The sequence below is a fragment of the Diorhabda carinulata genome, chromosome X (genome assembly GCF_026250575.1).
Source record: "Diorhabda carinulata isolate Delta chromosome X, icDioCari1.1, whole genome shotgun sequence".
Taxonomy (NCBI): Eukaryota; Metazoa; Arthropoda; class Insecta; order Coleoptera; family Chrysomelidae; genus Diorhabda; species Diorhabda carinulata.
In genome coordinates this window covers 48,494,159-48,515,013 of record NC_079472.1, presented here as the reverse complement: position 1 = coordinate 48,515,013, position 20,855 = coordinate 48,494,159, and the positions used below count along the sequence as shown (strand labels likewise).

Here is a 20,855-nt window from a genome sequence, read left to right as displayed (position 1 = left end):
ACCACGCTGGAGATTTACAATAATAAAAACTTTAAAATTTCAATTTTAACAATAAATGGAACTTAAAAGTTGAAAATAAATATAGTTTTAAAAAACGCTTTCATAGGATGTGAAACAGAAAATTGAGAAATAAATATGGTTTGAAAAGTAAAGAACACGCTTTTAAAGCATATCACACTAAAAACTTGAAAATAATTTTTAAAATAAGCTTTAGACAATAGTGAATGAAAAATATTAATATTATTGTGAAAAACGCATGAGGCGCTTTGTTCGATATTTCTCATACACAATAATACTAGATTTTTCCATTTATTATTGTTTTAAGCTCATTCAAAAATTATTTTCTTTTTAGAGTTATGTGCTTTAAAAGCGTGTAAAAACACGCCGTGTCACATACCGCTTTCAATTCGCGACATTTTTCAATAAATTTGTAGTCATTGTGAAGGCCACGACAGAGCAGATGACATATATTCCAAAATAATTACAGTCATGGTTTCAACTTTCTGATAAGGGCATTGTTAGCCAAAGGCTATACTTCGAAGAAGATTAACTATAACTTTATGTTACCTTCTCACTTTGGATTTATATACAATTATTCACCGTGTTTTATAACGCATATCCTAATTTCCTTTATTTATGGATCCAGTTTTTGTTGTGATAAGTAGGTATAAGTACCGGTCGAGTTATTGTCTTATATTGTTACTTTTGTATGTGTTTCTAGTAGTTTAGGTATAAATAAACATGAGTGAAGCTATAATACTTCATTTTCCACCAATTATTTCGCTGCAGAATCTTTTTCTACTATCGTGTCGTCCGTAATCACCACTCAATTCAGTAACCACTTGAGTCGTATTCATTGTTCCGTATTTCTCTATTATGAGTTTCCAGACATTTGTTAAAGTATATTATTTTTTCAGTATCTAATTAACTTTCGTTTAATGATCGATTTAGCTTGTGGGAATCGAATTTCAATTCTTACAATGACGTGTAATATCATAAATATAATATAATAATCATTATAATTCTGTGTCAGTATATTACGCGGTACTTTAACGTCAAGATGTAAATCCAAAAATCTTGGTCACGTCCTATTTCGTCTAACGTCTATAGGTGCTGAATAATACATCTAATTAGTAAAAGAAATAAATATTATGAGGTTTATCATGTGATCTGTCATACGTCAATATTTTTTTATTCATGAATTGACTGTGTGGATCCGCTTTATTCAACAATTGTGAATACACAATGATATGTTAATTTGAAATTTGTATCGATGATAAATAGATAAATTTCGCGAGCGAGAGATGTACCAACGTTTCATATATAAATAAAACTATTGATTCAATTTTATTGTATTCAGTACAAAATTTCTTAAATTCGTATTGATACATTTCTGTGAAATATTTGATTGTATAAAAAACTGGACTGTTTACTTAGATAATCTACGTGAGGGTGACAAATGAACTGAAAATTGTCGTTATCTGGGATTCCCGAAAATCGGAGCTTTTAGTGAAACTACAGGTCAGCGTCAACATCAGTTGTAAGTGTAATTTTTTGATATAAAAATGTTCAATTTATATAGTTTTCCTACTGTTTCTCAATCTATATTATCTCATATTTGTATTAGTATATGTATATTTTTATGCAAACGCACAGCTGAAGGAATTCGTATCTAAATTTTTAATTATATAATATGTCAAAGATTCAAATAAAATTATAAAATTTGATAAATCTTTGGGAAACGTATACCAAAAATTTAATAAGAATAATAAGCTGTGATTGATTTTAATCTTAACTAGTTCTACGTCTATTTGAATATATATTACATTTTTTTATATCATGCTTAACTACTTGTCTAAGTTCAGGGATACTAATTTTTTGTTCTATTCTCGATGGCTGGAATGAATTTTATAATCTTTGTATTTCCAATTATACACCAAAAATAAAGGAGATCTCGAAAAGGCATACAACGATTAATTCTTCCTTTACGGATGAATGTACCATCTTGATGACAATGAATAATCCCGTCAGATATTGAGAGAAATATTGAGTTGTTTCTCATAATTCTCCATCCATAACTTAATTAAACAATCAGAGTCTGATGATTTGTTGAAGAAAAAATTGACAAAATATCCTTCTCTTAAAACTGCACACAGATGTTGATTCATAGTTTTGACGAAATACAACCGCATTAGAAATAAATTTAGTATAGTAAATTAATCTTGGAAATCACTTTATGCTTAATAGTAATATTATTTTATTATAAATTCCTCTTGTAGGATGAATGTAAGATTGATTTTTCAGTAAAGTTAAGAGTCTTGTTTAACCTAGTTTCCTTCTACTCGGCTGTTTTGACATCGTTTTGTGGAGCTCACCACCCAGGTTGCTCTTCGAATAAGGACAAAACGAATCACTGAGTGTGATTATCCGAATATGAATGGCCAGTAGTATGGAGGAGTTTTATCAAAGTCTCAAAAATAAGTCATAAGATTTATTGTATCCCTAAGTTACAAAATCTACGAACAATACCCTTTTCCTGTCCCAAAACACAGTACACATTATGTTTTAGGCTGAGAATGTTTTATTAAATTTGATTTTCTTGTGTGATGTCGAATGTCGTTTTGATTCTAGTGTAACCTACTTAAATTTCATAGCCTTTCACTATATCCTTTTAAAATACATGTTCGTACTGTATACTTCGAGGAAACTGTTCAGATAATACCGAAATTGTAAGTCTTGTACTTTTTGGATAACAGCCCCTACTTTTCAGTTGTTGAAGATATAATAAAGAATGTATGCACCGATGAAAATGCCTTACTTACATATGTGTTTGTGTAAATTTTGTCATGAGGTTGAAATAATATTCTGAGTAAATGTGTATTTTCTTTGTTAGTAATTTTTTATTGGGAACGTGGCAAGGAAACACCAAAGTGGACTAACTTCAATATATTTTCCGAGCTTTCGAATACTATAGCTACAATATAGCTGTCAAACACTTCTTTTATATATATATATATATATATATATATATATATATATATATATATATATATATATATATATATATCATTTGTTGTCTACCTCTATGGTATTATCTCTAGTCAAGATAAATGTATTATTCACTTAGTAAGTAGGACATTTTTTTAAATTTATGCAACAACACGGAAGAACAACTCAACATGCATATCACAGTATTATTAACTTCTTCACTTTTTAGAAGTAAAAAATAAAGGAAAACTGCAGGATAGAATTTAGGATTAGATAAGAGAGAAAAATTTACGATATGACTGATAGGATATGATTCTTTCAGTTTAGATATAATACTAAGTATTGAAAAAAAATCCCCAAAATAGTGAATTGGGAGCAAAAGTGACGTTAGGTATCTTTACTTACTTTTAGACTGAAGAAAATAAATATGTGTAAATTGTGAGGTATGAAAAACGTATTTTAATGACACACGTGTTTTCAAAATTAAAGTTATTGATTCTAGAAATTTTAGCTTATATTTGATAAGTGAGTTAAATAAATAACTAGTAAATACTATTGAGAGTTAATTATTCCAAATTTAGATTCATAAACTATATTGATGTCAATTTTTTTGTTACATTTAAAACTTTCTGAGCGCAAAACGTAGATAAATATGTTACTGACTAGATCGATTAATGTGTATGAAGCTACGTTTAGCAGAATTATAAAATACTCTGATACCAAAAATGCGGATATAATAGTTATTTACGCAAGTAGTTATCAAAAGAGCGATAATATTTGCCAAAACGAGCGCAGCGAGTTTTGCAAATTATGCGAGTTAAACAAAATCGATCTTTCATACGTAACAACGTTTCATCTAATTCCGCGCTTCCATAATATTTAATCGAATCTACAATTACAATGAAAATATTAATTAAAATTAAAATTAAAACAAATAGTGTTAGAAGTGATGGTACTATGGAAACAGGTCTTAAAATATTGTTATCATGATGCAAACAACGATTAAATAATTACTTGAAATGTCTTCAGATAGCGAATCAGACATTATATTTTAGTAAAAAGTCTGCAAATGCTGCAGTGGGTGGTTTAGTACCTGGAAAATCAAGAAGTAGGTACGCCCTGGCCTACCAAAAATTTGCAAAATGGTCCGTTTTGAAAAATATAAAAAACATCAACGTAAAGGTACTACTTGCTTTTTTTGAAAATTTAATTGCGCCGACTTTAAGGACTACATGTTCAATGTTGAGATATGAACTTACCGTGCGCAAAAATGTCGAAATCAAAAAGTACTACACTAGGCTTTTGGCTTGGCTGAAGAGACGATCAGCAGGATACCATGCAAGAAAATCGGAGATTTTGACGAAGGAGAGTATAGAAAGATTTCTAAAAGAGGATGAAGACGGAATATTTCTATTTGTAACAGTATGACTTAATTTACGATATGATTATAATTCGTTATTATATAATCTGTTTCTTAGGTCGCAATGATAATAGGGATTGCGGGAGTATGGCTGAACTGACGTTCCTACGAGAAGGAGACGTATTTATTATTTATTTTATTATTGATATATTTAATTACGATTCCAGAAAGCAAAACATTACATTATTCACAAATTTATGATTACTGCTGAAACTATTGCTGGGGTCAATGTTGTTGACCTCCTCAAAAAGTATAGACAGATTTTTTGTGCGATATTATAATGGTAAATGTGGTATACAAACCCGTAGGCATAAATACCATTGGAAAATTTCCAGGAAAGATTGCTCAGTATCTGGGTCTACCTAATGTTAAATGATACAAAGGATATTGTTTCAGATACTTGTCAGCGTCTCTCCTGGCAGGCTCAGGAGCGGACGTTCTGATGGAAATCCAACAGTGTAATCAAAGGCTATGTTGAGAGTTTATTAGAAAATAAGAGAGGAATTTCAGAAAACATTCTGGGCTAGCCGCTGGCATACATGAAAATATCAAAGCTTGAACTGAAATTAACATTAGACAAGAGAATATTGACCCAGAAAATGGACTCACTTTAAAATGTAACTTTATAAATGTTGTTTTCAATGTTTATAAATTCTATTGAATTAAAATCATGAGTTAATTGTCAGTTTAAATAATGGAATGATCATCAGTTTTTACAGTAATTAATAAATTATTCTTTGAAACTTAAACAGTTGGCGAAAAGTTTTTACATAACAACTTTTTATAATTGATATATGTACGTTATGAAAAATGTCACGTGTCCTAATGTCAAAGAGTGACTTAAAGTGTCACATTTGATAGCGGAATCAAATAAAATAAATGTAATATGAGTTTCTTCTCATAACCAGCTTAATAAAGAAAAGTGAAAGTTTTATATCACAAAAGAGCAATCTAAGAAATTTCTATTTGAAGCACTAGATGGTACTTGAGTATTGAGGTCAGTATAAAATATATTGAAATTGATATGAAGTCTGTTGGTGTAAAGAGCGACCTCCTACCACTGTAGGAGATGACCTCACAAATATGCATCATTGCGCTTAGAAGATTATAATGAGAAATGTTTAGATTCTATTTAAAATCAATTGAATAATGACTATACCTATATACCTGACTATATAAATTTTATAGCCCATTTTAATTATAAATATATTTTAACACATTTAACGGTATTTAACTACAGCCTTGCTTCCTCCATATTTACTAAACATTGCGATCTAGGTCTTCCCTTCCGGTTGTCATTGTCTTTTTTATTACTTCAGCCCAGACGGGGCTTCAATTTGTTGAATTTATCTCTCCTAAAGTTTCTTGAATAATTTTTTCTCGTCTTCACTGCACATTACGTTTATTATTTTTCGTTCGTTTATCCTAAAATTCTGTTCTTGCCATAGTAAAGGGTTCTTGGGCATATATTATTAAGGGCTTCAATATTGTTCTGTGTATGTTCACGTCTGTTTTTTAATAGGTTTCAATTTGATTGGTACCCTCCTTGGGTTGCCGTCATTCTTTCTTTATTGCTTATGATTTCTCGCAGTTATTTGAATTTTTGTGCTTCTTTGATCCTTTATTTTTCATTATTTTTCCTTTGCATCTAACGACAACTAAATCTCTTCTTCTACAATCTCTTCTCTCATTTTCCCATGATTTTGGCATTTTTTATTACTAATACTTTAGTATACGCATTTACGATGAATTCATTTTCTGTTATTCTCATTCATGTATTCTTTTTAAGTTGGCTCAATTACGTAGCCGATGGCCAATTTTCTTGTCTTACACATTTTTTTATTTCAAAATATTTTGCTTATTTTTAGCCTCATTATATATTAAAGTTCCCACTTATTTCTTGTTCTATCAATGCATTTGTTGTTGATCTACATTTTAATGAATAGTACTTTACTTTACTATTTACGAGGTCTAGCTATTAAATAACGAGACTGGGATTTAAACGAGTCTTCCGTTGGGTATCAAGATATCTTGTCTGTAAGCTGTAAACGCGATAAAGAAACGGTCAGAAAAATTTTACACAAGGAATTACACACGACAAAAGGCTGCGCGATGTTGGTGCCAAAAATGACTCCTGGCCAAAAGCTCTTGCATCAAAGGGTCTGCTCAGGTTTCCTTGAAAGGTTAGAAATGCTAGAAAAATATCTGCTTTGATAGGGATCCGATTTGAGTCGATTGAAGCGGTAAAGCAAAAAACGGCAGAGCTCCTAAAGGCTCGCACCAAAGAAGACTTCCAGCACTGCTTCTATCAATAGAAAAAACTTTTGAATTTGAAAGGGAGCATTCGAATCTGAAATAATTTTTATAATGAACAAGTCTCGTTATTTAATAGCCAGACCTCGTATAATACAAATATTATCAATAATAAAAATCTGCCTGCAGCAGGGATTGAATCAACCATATTTCCCTCCGTATGTGCGTACGTTAACTAACTGGTCCACAACAAGTCAATTAAAACATTTATAAGATAATATACAGCATTATGTAGACACCTATTACTTTTAAATGTTTAATGATGTTTTTTTCTTCAGACGTGTTAGTTTCTAAAACTGATAAAGATATATTTCCAATACGATTGCTGTTGATAATTTGATTATGATGTTCTTTGTCAATATTCAAGTAGGGTTTTATTGAGTTGGGATTATTGTGACCCATTATTGTAATATGTATAAGCTCTTGCTCTTGTACACCACTTTTGACCAATCGACTAACCGCCGTCGATCTATTGGAGTGATTAGTAGTTTTTTTTTCATTTATTCAACCCAATCGCACAACCGCAATACTTCCAATGGGAATATTATCATACCAATGATCATTTAGAAATGTCCAGGGACGATTTATTCTTAGAAATAACCTAATGAATTTAATATTTGAGCCCCTTTTTGACATCGATTTTTTACATAATTTCACAGGACAAACGTTACTGTCGTTATTTTCTATTAAAAATTTGTATTCAGTACATATTAATGAACTACCTTGGCAAGTCTTGCTGAATAAACTCGATTTGTTACAGAACCGTCGCTATTTGATTTAATACAAAAAAAGTCAGTCAAACAAGCAGCAGCTTCTTCACCTCGCCAAGCTAATTCTAACGCGGCTATGTGATAGAATTTCCCTTGCAGCCCTTCAAAGGTATTTCATTCCATAAATTCCATTTTCGTTATTTCTACGGAGCTTAATGCTATCGAACTATGTGTGCAGTTTTCGTCGTATAGAATCGCGGACAGCTTGTGCTTGTTGAAATGGGTCATAATAACTTTCATTTCATTATAATATTTTTCTTGTAACAGTTTACTTGTTAGGTTCCACAAGGTTTTGACCATAGTTTCTTCGAATTCTGTACCATCTTTTCTTCCCATGTCACAGCTCAATCCTTTAAAATCAACGCCAATTTTTCCACCGTCCGATTTCCATCTAATTGATACATTAAATTGCATTGCAGAAGTTCATAAATGCTTTCTGTACAATTTTTTTATTGTAAACGGTATTTTTTGGTATGTTTGATTCTTTAATTTCATTTATATTCTCTATAGTATTACAACCAAGTCCTAACATCTTGAAATATTAAATATTTGAAACGTCAAATTCGGAATATTATTTATCCATGGCAACGCGGTAAAGTAAAAACAGCCCATGAGATCTGTTTTCAGTATAATATTGTACTGATTGGTTGTTTTGAATCAGCTGACTTGGATTTCTACTGGAGCAAAAAATTTTCTCAGTAATTCCTAGATTATATAATAGTTGTAGATAAAATCTTCCACTATCTGTACGTATGTTAAAAATAGATTGAGGTCCTTTTTATAAGTACATAATATGTAATATCTTAATTTCATATTTTATATGAATATGCGAGCTGCAGTGTATTCAAATTATATTTCTACTAAGAGGTGAATTAATATATTTATAGTTCTTATTATTATAGTCTCTTTGAAAAACCATGGAAGCATTTTTTTCTACTTATAACTGATTGGAGGATTTTATAATATTTGTTTTTATCATATTCGAAACTTGCCATCTTTCAAATCGTGACAGAAACTTTGTAAGTGTCGTCCAAACATTTTAATTTCAGAAGTCACGGTACAAAAGTAGACTGTGAAAATAAATTAATTTATCAAAGTTTCGACTTCCTATCTATTGATAACAATCTCTTATCGCTTTAGGGACCTTTTACGAGATATCATCGCTCATGTAATACCAAAAATTAAAGTTCCTTTTTCTTTTTCAGATATGGATCATTCTAACTGGTCGTGAATTTCTATCAAGAACATCGACCGAAACTAGTTATACGGTGAGGTTCTAATCGACCCTATTAATTAAATTACACATATGTCATTATAAGACAATCACAAAAAAGAAGAACTTGTAAATTCTAGAAGTAACATGGAGAATATTACTATTTTTGATGACTTTCATTACGCTGTCAATAAATATGGAGGTTAGTATAGATTATATAATTACTTAGATTAACTTTCATTTGAATATACGTTTTTAAAATTTTTTGATGTACTTATACATTTTTTGAAACTAAAATAATAGAATGAGGTATCCAATTCCAATACAATGAAAATATTGGGAGTAGATTGGGGGTTTCTTGAATCGTTCTTTCTCTTAAATATAAAATCAATCGATAAAATCCTGCTAGAAATTAACACAAATTAAGTATCCCCACAGAGGGAGGATACAGATATACGAGGTCTGGCTATTAAATAACTAGACTGGTCATGATCCAGACTCCAATGCTCCCCTGCAATATACTCCCCTCCCCTCGCTACACACCTTTCCATACGTTTTTTTCCATTGATCGAAGCAGTGCTGGAAGTCTTGTTTGGTGAGTGCCTTTAGGAGTTTTTTGTCGTTTTTTGCTTTACCGCTTCCATCGACTCAAATCAGGTCTATTTCAAAGCAGATTTTTTTACTTCCTTTAACCTTTCATGAAAATCTGAGCAGACCCGTTAACGCAAGAGATTTTGGTCAGGAGTCAGATTTTTTGGCACCAACCTCGCAGAGAATTATCTCCATTGGCCTTTTGCTACAATTTATAGCACTCAGTCGGAGTATGTAACGAAAAATTTGAGATTGATACGTTGCTTCTGTTTTTCGTCACACATGGTTTTCGGCACGAGGAAAAACACGTTCGTTTCAAACCGCTACTGCACAAATACTATAATAGTGACGAAAATGTGTTCTGAGACGTGCGTAGACAAGATGTCTAGGTACTTAACGTACTACTCGTTTTTTACTCCACCCGTCTAGGGCGCCCTCTAGGCGCGCAGTCTCGTTATTTAATAGCCAGAACTCGTATCACACCTTCATAGTTTACTCTAACGAGGACGAACTGGAAGAATATAAGTCGTGCAAAGGAGACATTTTGATTGAAATAACATCGATTGAAATTTGACTTTGATATTCTCATTTTGACGTCATATTTTTCTCAACAATCATGATGTGGATTCTACGAAATACATGAATGCTTTTAAAACGTTGGAAAGATTAAAGTGTTGCAGGCTGACTCACTCGATTTAAACAAATCACACAAATATTATTAATGTACTCGTGATATTTACCAGCAATACCTCATTTCATTAGATTAGGAAAAAAAATTTTCATGAACGTTGAAGTTCTGGTTTAAACAATTCAGTATATAATGCAACACATTTAGTTGTATGCCAGTGCACTATTCAAAACTTTGGAAGTTGAAAAAATTGAAAAATGTTATTTTATTTAAGAACTTGTAGTCGTGATAATTTTTTCCCATATTCGTAGTTAGTGAATGAGAGTTTTATTTTCAGATCCAAGAATAAAAGACTGGTATCTTATGTCCAACCCAATTCCCACAGTAGCTCTCACCATGGCATTTTTAATAACTGTTACTGTAAGTAATATACGATTGGTTATCACTTCATTAATGAAAAATGTGACTCAAACAGAAACAGATAATTACACATTCGGGAAAGACCCGTCATATTTACGTAAAAAAGTTTTATCTAGAGTAGCACTGAATATGAATTATAAAGACTTTTCGGAAACTATAACCCAGGTTCACGTATATCACCTATCAACTGATTGCGAACCCTAACCCAGAATGAGATTTAGGTCATAGTCTCCGAACGTCGCATTAATTCTTCCATGATATTAATTTAGTTGTATAGTAGAATCTATATTTTTTAAAATTTTATTATTAATAAGCTATTTTTATGCTGAAATGCAAAAACGTATGAAGTTCAATAAACCATAAGCAAATGAAATAACTCAGCTTAACGCATTTACCTACCAGTTTACTAGGATAAAAAGGATCATATTATATGACAACGATCTGATTAACTCGATCAATTTCCGAAAAGTAAAGAACGTGATCCAGGTTACCGAACATTCAGATCATTATCGATTTAGCTCGATCAAAGTTTTCCTAAAAGGATATAGTTGATTCGAGTTGGAATATCTCAATGCATATAAAGTATATTATTCTTCAACATCATTGAAAAAAAGAAGAGATACGTTACGATGAAATTATGATATTCGTGGGGTGGTTGACAAAGTTGTTAAGGGAACATCCGGAGAAGTTAGGAAACGTACATCAATTTTGTCAATTGATGTGATCCTAACCTACTCGTATAACATGATACATTTACGTCTAAAAGTTTTTTCTCAACTTCCAATTTTTCGAAATCTAATCAGAAATTTGAGAATTTATTGATTTATGAGAGAAAGTGAAATTAATATTAAATGGAGGAAATGTGTCTAAAAAATTGGCGTGTTAAACTTTTGAAAAGAATTTTTAAATCGCTGATAATTTCATGAATATAGGCAATTTTTAGATGTAGCAGTAGATAGAAGGTATGAAATAATATCAACAATTTTTTTTATTTCATTTTTTAATGTGTAAGCTTATTTTTTCGAGATTTACTGTTGAAAAATGAATCGTTTCTAATTATAAAATATTGGGACTTTAAAAACAGAACATTTGGAAAAAACTCTTGTCAAGTCAAAACCTGCTAAATATGAGGGTCTTGATGTTTTGACTGTTTTTCAAACACTTCTAGCAAACAAATGTTGGTGTACCATTCAGAGTTGACCGTTCTACGTTGTTCCAGTATAACAGTGGCAACATGTAGAATTATTCCGAAAAAATAGGCTACCATTTGCTTTGAAGTGCTTCGTGCTCGAACAACTTTTGTGAATTTGACTCGTTTTGAAAGACCCATACCAACAGTGTTTGTTGTTTAGTTTCTGGTTCATACTCATAGATCCATTTTTCATCACCTGCTACGATCTTATAGACGTCTTTTGAAGTACAACGATTAATTTTTTTTAGCATTTCTTTGCATTAATCGCCACGGGTCTTTTTAGTGATTGTACGGTATTATTCAACGCGCACAAATTTTTTGTGCAGCCATATGTCATACAATATTGAATGTATGCGAGTGGAACTAAAGTATTCCTCAATATTACGGTATGTCACATGACGATTTAGCAATATCAGTTTACGTATAGCATCGATATTTCTGGTTCAACACCCGATTTTGAACGACCTGCACGACATTTATCCTGTAGCGAATTGTGACCAGGATTAAATTCGTAAAATCAGCGAAACATGGTGGCTCGAAATGGTGCTCAATCACCAAAAGTCGAGGCGAGTTGATCGGCACATTGCAGTTGGTTTAATCCACCACAAAAATTGACCAAGATGAATATTTCGAGTATATGTTCACAACTTAAATAGAACTCGTATGACAACACGTTCTGAGTACGTTCACTATTAAAAATGTCAAACTTATGATGGCAACGTCAGATTTGACATATTCATATCAGTATTACCACATTCCAAAACTTAATAGCAGCCCTCGAATTGACTAAATGCAATTAGAAATGGGACCTCGTCAATTATTCGTTTCGTTGCTTCCTCACCAACTTTTACGTCGCTGTGGTTTCGTTGAGCACGCTAAGAGCAACAGCAATTTTTATACAAATCCAGCAGTGCGTTGAATATGGGAAAATAAACGAATTTACAGATTGGATTCACCAACCTGAACAAATTATTCATAAACTCTACATTCCCAAATTGTTTTATTATTTAAAATAACTGAATTTTTTTATTTGAGGGTTGGAAATAAAAATTGGAAAATATTGTTGAAATTGTCTCTCACAATATAAATCTGCCTCTGTCAAATCTAGCAGTCTCGACATAATTAATATTCATATAAAATAAATAAAATATATAAATTCATTTTGTGCTACCGCCATTGAGAATTTTCGACATTTGAAAACACTAAATTTTTAGATACTTTTATTATATTTATTCTGTATAATATCAATTTGGTTTTATTGATTTTACTATATTTGTCACATGAATACACAAAGTTACATTTTTTTGAAGAATCTTCGGAAAATTGAAGGTTCGCAAATGTTTTTCAGAAATCTAGTATCATCGTGTTATATGACATAGTAGTTTCAACAATTTTGTGCCTATAATTTTTTGTACAAAAAAATAACAAAGGAAAAGACTAGAATTAGAGTGCCCTAAGCTAAGTTTCAAAGTTGCGTCGCAAGCTTCAGTGTAATTAATTGAGGAATTTAGTATTAGGGGTCAATATATTGGCAAATATGAACGTAATATTTCAGAAAAAAATATGTATAGTTAATTTTTCGACCTCACATTCTCGGATTAAAAAGCGACGAATGAGAAGATATGTAACTAGGTATTAGGTAATGATATATACTATATAGACTATACTTTTCTCTATTCGTATATATCGCCACCAATATTTGAAATAAATAGAATAAGTACGTATAAAGAAATGCACTGAGATTATTTAAAAAGTTGTAATAGAAGCAAGAGTCATTATTAATAGATCTCTTTGAATATATCTCCAATAATTATCTCTTATTTTGAAAACAAACCCCTTTTTCAGGTTCTTCTTCCAGGATTCATGAAAAATCGAAAACCATACCAATTTAAAAAATTATTGATTGTGTATAATGGTCTACAAGTTTTATTCAGTATTTGGCTATTTTACGGGGTGAGTTTTTGAATGTAGATTGTTTGAATAGTAGAATAACCTAACATTTCATTTTTATTAGTTTGCAGTTGGTGGATGGATGTTTCCATATTACAATGGCAAATGTTTTTATCCTGGACGTGGTAAAAACGTTAGTATCTATTTCTAGTTTCCATATTTGAGTGGGTTGTTCAAAAAGTTTTAAACAGATTTGACAAAATTTGACAAATATTATTTGTAAAAAAAATGATTCGAAGAATCTGCATAACCAATATTCTCCACCGCTTTTTATATAACTATCATGTTACTATTATAGTCTGCTTATTAGGAAAATTTTGTGGCACACGCTCTCCATAGACAAAAACTACTGTGATGTGATGTGACAGCCAATAAAATTTTTTGTAAAATATTTATATGCTGGTGTACATTGATAGAATTATTTGAAATTATATTAAAAAGCTACGGTAACAAGTCACATCAACCCTACAGCCTCAACTTTACACGATGCGATTTTTTCTATTAGCAAAATTACAACTAAAAATTTTATTCGAAGAAGCTTAGGAAGCTTATTATGATTCCATTGAGAAGAAGAAATTGCAGCAATGGTCTCATGATAGATTCTCACGTATGCGGAAGTGTATTGGAGTGTGGTGGGAATTATTTCTCAAAAAAAAAAAGAATACTGTTACTAATAGCCTTTGTCATAATATTAGTTTTGTTTCAAGTAAACGATAGCTTCAGTTTATGGAATTTTAGCTTACGAAATGTTCTCAGAACAGCGACTTTTAATTTAGATTTAATTTAGATATATGTATTTGTTTTCATGTATTAAATACAATTGTTTTACAGATGTTGTTCACATCGCATATGTACTTTCTCTCCAAATTCTCGGAATTCATAGATACAGTAAGTAATCATATTTTTTTCGTAACATAGGAGTAAAAAAATCAGAATGATAGTGTCACCGATCCATGTACACTTCTGTTCACTGAAAAAGCATACACTAACCAAATTAAATGAAATTGAGGAAGTTGCCAATTTTGCAAAATTGGAAGGGTTAATAATCATAGTATAATGATAATTTTTGTTCTTAATAATTACCTGATAAACATGGCAACATATGTCAAATTTACTTTACAAAAAAATTTGAAAATTGCAAAAATCTGTCCAAGACTTGTATGTTATTTCAATAAACGAAAGTTTTGCTTCACCAGAACTGGACAGAACAGAACTAGAAAGACAGTTGTCGATCTAATAATTGGTAGCACAAAGTTCAATACACCGGCCCGTTAATTTAGAATACATGGAGTGTTTACTTAATCTTGAATGTATATGTATCCTTATTCTTCTGGTACCTATCTACTATTATTGGTCGCAGGTCATTACATTGCCGTAGGCTTTTCTGTCTTCCGTTGTGTGAGCCAGATTTCCAACATTTCACAGGCCTTTCTACTCTCTTATATTCCTCAATCAAAATATTTGCTTTCTCTCGACTCCCCGTTTACCTTCTACCCTCAACTATGAGTTGAAGAAGTTGGTACTTTGCTTCTCTAAGTATGTGACTCAAATAGGCTGTTTTTCTTCTTTTTATATCAAGGAGAGTTTCTCTCATATTCCCATACCATAAAGCATAACTGACCATACGTTTCATCTAGAGTATCGCATTCACAGTTTTAAGCTAAAATATGATATTTATTAAGTAAGGATATTCTTAAATTTGAAAAATAATTGCGGGCCAATTCAATTCTCACTCTGTCTTCTCTCTCATCCTCCTAGTCCTCGTCCTACTAACTTCCGAGTTGGTAGCGTCATCTACCAAGAGTTGTGCATGCGTATAGGGCCCTTTACGTCTGCTAATGTTTTGTTTTACTTATTTTGAACCCGTATCTTTTAGCAACACAGTTTAGTCTGTGTATTAAATGTATTAAATATATTTTGATAATAATAATATTTTGAAAAATGTTTAACGACTTTGAAATGAATTCATGTTTTGGTTTTTTACACTTCAAACTAAGAAGGTACATTTTTTTCAGGTACTCTTTGCTTTAAGAAAAAAAGACAGCCAAATTACACGACTCCATTTATATCATCATGGAATAATGCCTATAGGATCCTGGATATGTGTTAAGTACGCTCCGGACAGTCCAGTGACATTTTTGGGATTTGTAAATTCGTTTGTGCATATTGTAATGTATTCATATTATATGTTGAGTGCCATGGGGCCAAATATACAAAAGTATCTTTGGTGGAAGAAATATATCACCGTTATGCAGTTGGTAAGTTGTAAATTTACGTAGTAGTGATACCAATTAGTATAATAACTAGTATTGATTCTTGGAATGATTTATACAAAATTATCATTTAACTATTATATTAGTGCCGGGTAGCTTCAATTTTTTGTTTATATTTCAATTCATATTTTTAAAAATTTTTCTTGTCCTTGGACAAACTTTCCATTTTTTCATGTGATTTTTTCGAAAACAGTGTTTAATTTAATTTTTGATAAAATATTAATGAAATCACTTTTTAGACGCAGTTCGTCATATGCTTGATACATGTGATACTCACATCAATCCATGGATGTAATATGCCCTTCGCATTAAGTTATTTCAGCATTGTTCAAAGTATAACATTCTTCATTATGTTTGGAGACTTTTATTTGCATGCCTATAAAAAGAAAGTACCCACTACCAGTAAAGAACTAAGTGACGAAGTAGCGAATGCAGAGAACAAAGGTTTAACCAATGGATTGGCTAAAGAGAATAAGAAATTTGATTAATCTATTGTAATGATTTTTAAGTCTAAATGTGATTATTTCTAGTTATGTTGTTGTTTCATTTTTCCTTTCAATTTAGTATATCGCAACAGGCTATGTGAAAAGTAATTCGACTTTGAGGATATACAGAATAAAACGTGTAAACCTTATTGGCAAATACTGGAGTGGCGTAATACTTGGGAAAAGCAGACAGTATTAGAGACACGTACACAAGATTGTATTACTTTATAAAAAGTGATTTTTGGTAAACGTACTGTAGTTCACGGTCATGCTAATCATGAAAATAGCCGTTAGCGGTATCAACGATATCTTGTCAGAATGAGAAAAAGCAATACCCTCAAATCCAAAATAATGTAGTGTTTAAATCAACAAACTTGAATTCTAATAAAACAGCGCCGAATTATCGAACCAATATTTGAAAGTTCCTTGTCCGGATATTTACAAATCGATAAACAAGAAGATGAGGCTAAATAGAATTGCTATAATGACTTTTTCTACGACCGTGCGTTTTAACCCACTTTCCCGCACGCATTTTAGTTTTGAAAGTGTCACTTTCCCGCACTAGTGCGGGAAAGTAAAATGATACACATTTTGACCATATTAGATAGTTTTTCACTTTTGAGATTATAACTATTGTTACTACAGGTAAATAAATATTTACGAAATAGTCCATCAAACAAAATTTAAACCTTTTCTAGCTTTTTGTAGCATTTTTAATTTTTTGAAAATATAGAATAATATAGATATTTTTATATAACCATGTAATTGTTACTAAAACGTCAAAGTTGTTCAAAACGTCTTGGAAGTGACCGAATAAGTGCAATCTTCTAAATTAAACCACATTAAACCGAATCCGATACAATAATATTAATTCATCATCAACCGAGGAAGAACTTCCCGAAGCCATTTTGAAGGCTGCAAATGAAACTAATTCCGAGCTGTTACCTGCCAACTGACTTAAAACCGTTGCCGTCACCGTCATCGTCATCTTTATGCGACCTGCAACCGATGCCATCCATCCTCATCGACGTCATCTACCCTCCAGTTGAAACCAAATAACTCCACTGGATCGGCAATTCTTACTAGTCTACAGAATGCAACAAATTGTGTTTTCAATATTAATATTTATAATAATTAGTAGTTTATAGTTACAGTTTTTTATATTGTTATGTTTGTTGGATTAAAATAATTTTTGAAAAATGGGTTGGTATACTTTTTTGTATATACGGTCGTAGAAAAAATAAAGTTCCTAACACATGCGTAAAGTGTCTTTCCCGCACTTGACCGCTTGCCCGAACTCCGCTCCGCGTCATTCGGGACAACTGCAGTCGCGTGCGGGAAAGTATCACTTTCCGCACTTGTTAGGAAAATAACTATTCTAATCTGTGTATATGCCGCAGGTATATTGTCAAAGACATTACAATTTCCTAGTGACTTTATTATTAAACAGTAGACTGCTAATCGACTCCATGTCATATAATTTAATAGCCTCATTTTATGTCATTGTAATATGACAGGAACATGATGAAATTATAGTAAATCAAGGTATTTTATGAGTGAAGGTGTGCAGAAGGAGACGTCGAACGTTTTAATTCTTCAAGGTAAGGTTAGATAAAGTTAGGATTGCAAAATTGACATTTGAAACGAAGCAATCAGAGAGAACTACATATAACCTAACGACTAGTGAAATTATCGAATAACAACCTACTGAATTATAATAACACTACTAAAATTGGAATGTCACGACTTTGATAAAATACCTGTGACATATACAAAACCAAACTTAACAGACTTGAGTCTAGGGACAGATGGTGGTTGAGCACAAGGATTCTTCCACACAGAATAGGACAATCTAGCTGTCAGACGGTCTTCTGATGTCACAAATTACGTGACATTACCTCACTTTATAATAAAATGTATACAAACAAAATAATAATAAATAATGTGATATGAGAAACGTACCCAAAAACTAGACTGGACTCAAGAATATTGATGAATACAGTCAAATGAACAAAATGGCTGCAGAATGCAGAACCAAAATGTAAACAAGCAACTTAGATAAGAGAGTGGAGTGTCTTTATTTATATAGTTTGAACATAGGAGAAATAAAACATTGCCATATAATTTACATTCAATAATAACATAATATCCAATAACATAACTAGCAACACTCAATTCTTGAGTGCAAAATATAACTACCTTTCGTAGACTACACGCTTGCTGTGAGGACACATAATTGGATTGTATACGGTTAATGAAAGTAGGCCTTGAGTTAAGCTAGATGTTGAGCAGATTCAAAACAAATCTTTGTCTCAGCTTAGGATTTTGACCATAGTACTAGAGTATAGTGGTAGTAGTAACAGTGTGTATAATAACTTTAACAATTATATTCACAAATATGTTTCTTTATATTTCAAGAAATGACATGTGAAAATAATAAATAAAATTTTTATATGGTATGATCATATCCATGAACTAAGAACTAATCCTAGTTTTGGTTTTATTTAATGTCGAATTCGTTTTCAAGTTGATAAACGCGAAGATTATACTGCGTTGGAATTAAATCTTTGACAACCTGATTATTTTTGTCCAATATAGAAAATTGTTTCTCTATAACTCCTAAAATTTATTTACAATTTCTAAATTTAAATTGAGTTGACGGCATGAGTTATGGGTCAAGTTCCATTAACTGTCCATTTTGAGTAGTGCTAAAAATAATAAGAAAGCGTGCACTCTATGCAGCGAAACAGTAAATTTACAAATAGTATGCGTACTTTTTAATACTGGATTGTAATACGTTAGTTGTAGTACTGAACGAGATGCAAACTGCAAAATGAAATCGTCAAAATGTGGTTATGGACATGTTCTTTTTTATATAAAATATTTTATAAAACTTAATTTTTTATGTTAGTAGGTTGATAACTTTTGCTAGTTATTAGGCATTGATGAAATTAAAAGGGAAACTACAACATTTAGGACAATAGTATTTACCTATCTCATTTTTAATATTTTGTAACGAAAATCGACACTTTTTTACTCAAACATCTAAGTTTAACAAAATCGAAATCGAATTTTCTCCAAATTAAATGTAATATATTTGTTCAAACTTTAACAATTGATACTTCAAAATTAAAACGTTCAATGCACATAAAATATTTATGTTTTTGCCCCATGAATATGTCATTCTATCAATTTGTTTGTTCATCTGATTCATTCCGCGGATTTTAACAGTTATTTGTGGCAAAATAAGATGCGTTGCGTTTGTGCAATTACACTCGAAAGTAGTTATAATATAAATCACCTGCTCAATATAAAATCAAGTTTATGAAATAAAAAAAATGACAACTTAATCTATCGTCACGAAAGAAGATAGTCATATGCATCAACAGCTACTAAGATCAGATCGCCTCTATGTAGGCTTTGTTTTTACGGTGTCATTAATAGGTGGCATACTTAATAATTAAGTATAATTATAAATAAACAAAAAATATTCATTTATTCATCATCCGTTCATCATTGTATTAATTGAATGAAGTCTTTATTATATAATAATATAATCAATTGATTCATTGTACGATTGGCGATTACGAATTTCTTATACTCTTTTAAATTCACCGTGTAATCAAATTGCGTCAGTAATATTTCATGTGAATGAATACTTTTCAAGGGCATATATTTTTACATTTAATATAACAATTACTTCATACAAGTCACGTTATTCACATTCATCTCAACGTTCAGTACATTACATTTACCCATATATGTAATACTTCTATATACAGTTTCTAAAGTGGAAACGGTTCCGTCTAAGGAAGACAGAATGATAACGCTTTCTCTATCCTCCGAGGTTCCACCTCGGTTCTGCGCATTCTCAAGTATTCGCAACCTGAACAAGGTATCTGGAACGAAAGAGAAAATAGTATATTGTCAGCACTTTAATAGTGGGACATTCCTTTCCATTTTCCATGTCCATATAGAAGTATTACATATATGCATTCACCAAATATGAACAGGAAGCATCTAGTGCACGAAATTGGCCATGTCCAATTCTCCTAATGGTATATAGAGGGGGCTGCTATTTTTATTTTCGACTTTGGTGACTAACTGTTTCTGACTATCACTGACATTTCGGCTGTAAATTTTTCATTGCTAAAACATAACTTTAATTATAAATTTCGCATTTGATAACGATTATTATCATTTACTAGTGGACCCGACAGACGTTGTCCTGTCCCACGTTTTAAATGCAATCTTTTGGAAATTAGCTGTAGCAATTAGACCGTTCTGATGAAAATTTTTATCAGAAACTTATTACAATACCTAACGTCATTCATATATATTTATCACAATTCAAGCAATAGATAGCGTGTGAGTATGTGTATTAGTATGCTTTCAAAATGTTGAGTGAAAACTCATTATCTCTTTTTATTTTGTAGTTTTTATATATAACCTAACCATTTTTGGAGATTAAGATCTCATTATCATTCTTGATGAATTTTTCGTTCCATTTTTTTCTCGAAGAAATTTTTATTTTTAACTTTTCGTTTAACTTAAATGGTTACTAAAAATCAAACCAATAATTTGATATATTATTTAGCCAACAACCTTTAGA

General features: G+C 31.3%; 2 protein-coding genes across 14 annotated transcripts in view; one reads left to right on the top strand and one right to left on the bottom strand.

The window, feature by feature from the left end:
• Positions 1 to 16,291, top strand: part of LOC130900499 (elongation of very long chain fatty acids protein AAEL008004-like) — a 90,569-nt gene extending 74,278 nt beyond the window's left edge. For 3 of the 7 annotated variants that reach the window (XM_057811182.1, XM_057811177.1, XM_057811180.1), the window contains exons 2-8: positions 8,697 to 8,906; positions 10,261 to 10,343; positions 13,381 to 13,488; positions 13,550 to 13,618; positions 14,317 to 14,373; positions 15,501 to 15,743; positions 15,998 to 16,291. In XM_057811182.1, the coding sequence (XP_057667165.1) occupies positions 8,852 to 8,906; positions 10,261 to 10,343; positions 13,381 to 13,488; positions 13,550 to 13,618; positions 14,317 to 14,373; positions 15,501 to 15,743; positions 15,998 to 16,246 (864 nt within the window). In that variant the 5' untranslated portion in view covers positions 8,697 to 8,851 and the 3' untranslated portion in view covers positions 16,247 to 16,291. Of the gene's footprint in view, positions 1 to 1,031; positions 1,541 to 5,315; positions 5,406 to 7,577; positions 7,601 to 8,470; positions 8,511 to 8,696; positions 8,907 to 10,260; positions 10,344 to 13,380; positions 13,489 to 13,549; positions 13,619 to 14,316; positions 14,374 to 15,500; positions 15,744 to 15,997 lie in introns of those variants that run through there. The other 4 variants (XM_057811179.1, XM_057811181.1, XM_057811184.1 and 1 more) reach the window with 4 other exon arrangements.
• LOC130900498 (potassium voltage-gated channel protein Shaker) overlaps positions 1 to 20,855 on the bottom strand; it is a 291,646-nt gene that overhangs the window by 34,926 nt on the left and 235,865 nt on the right. The gene's annotated exons all lie outside the window — the stretch shown is intronic.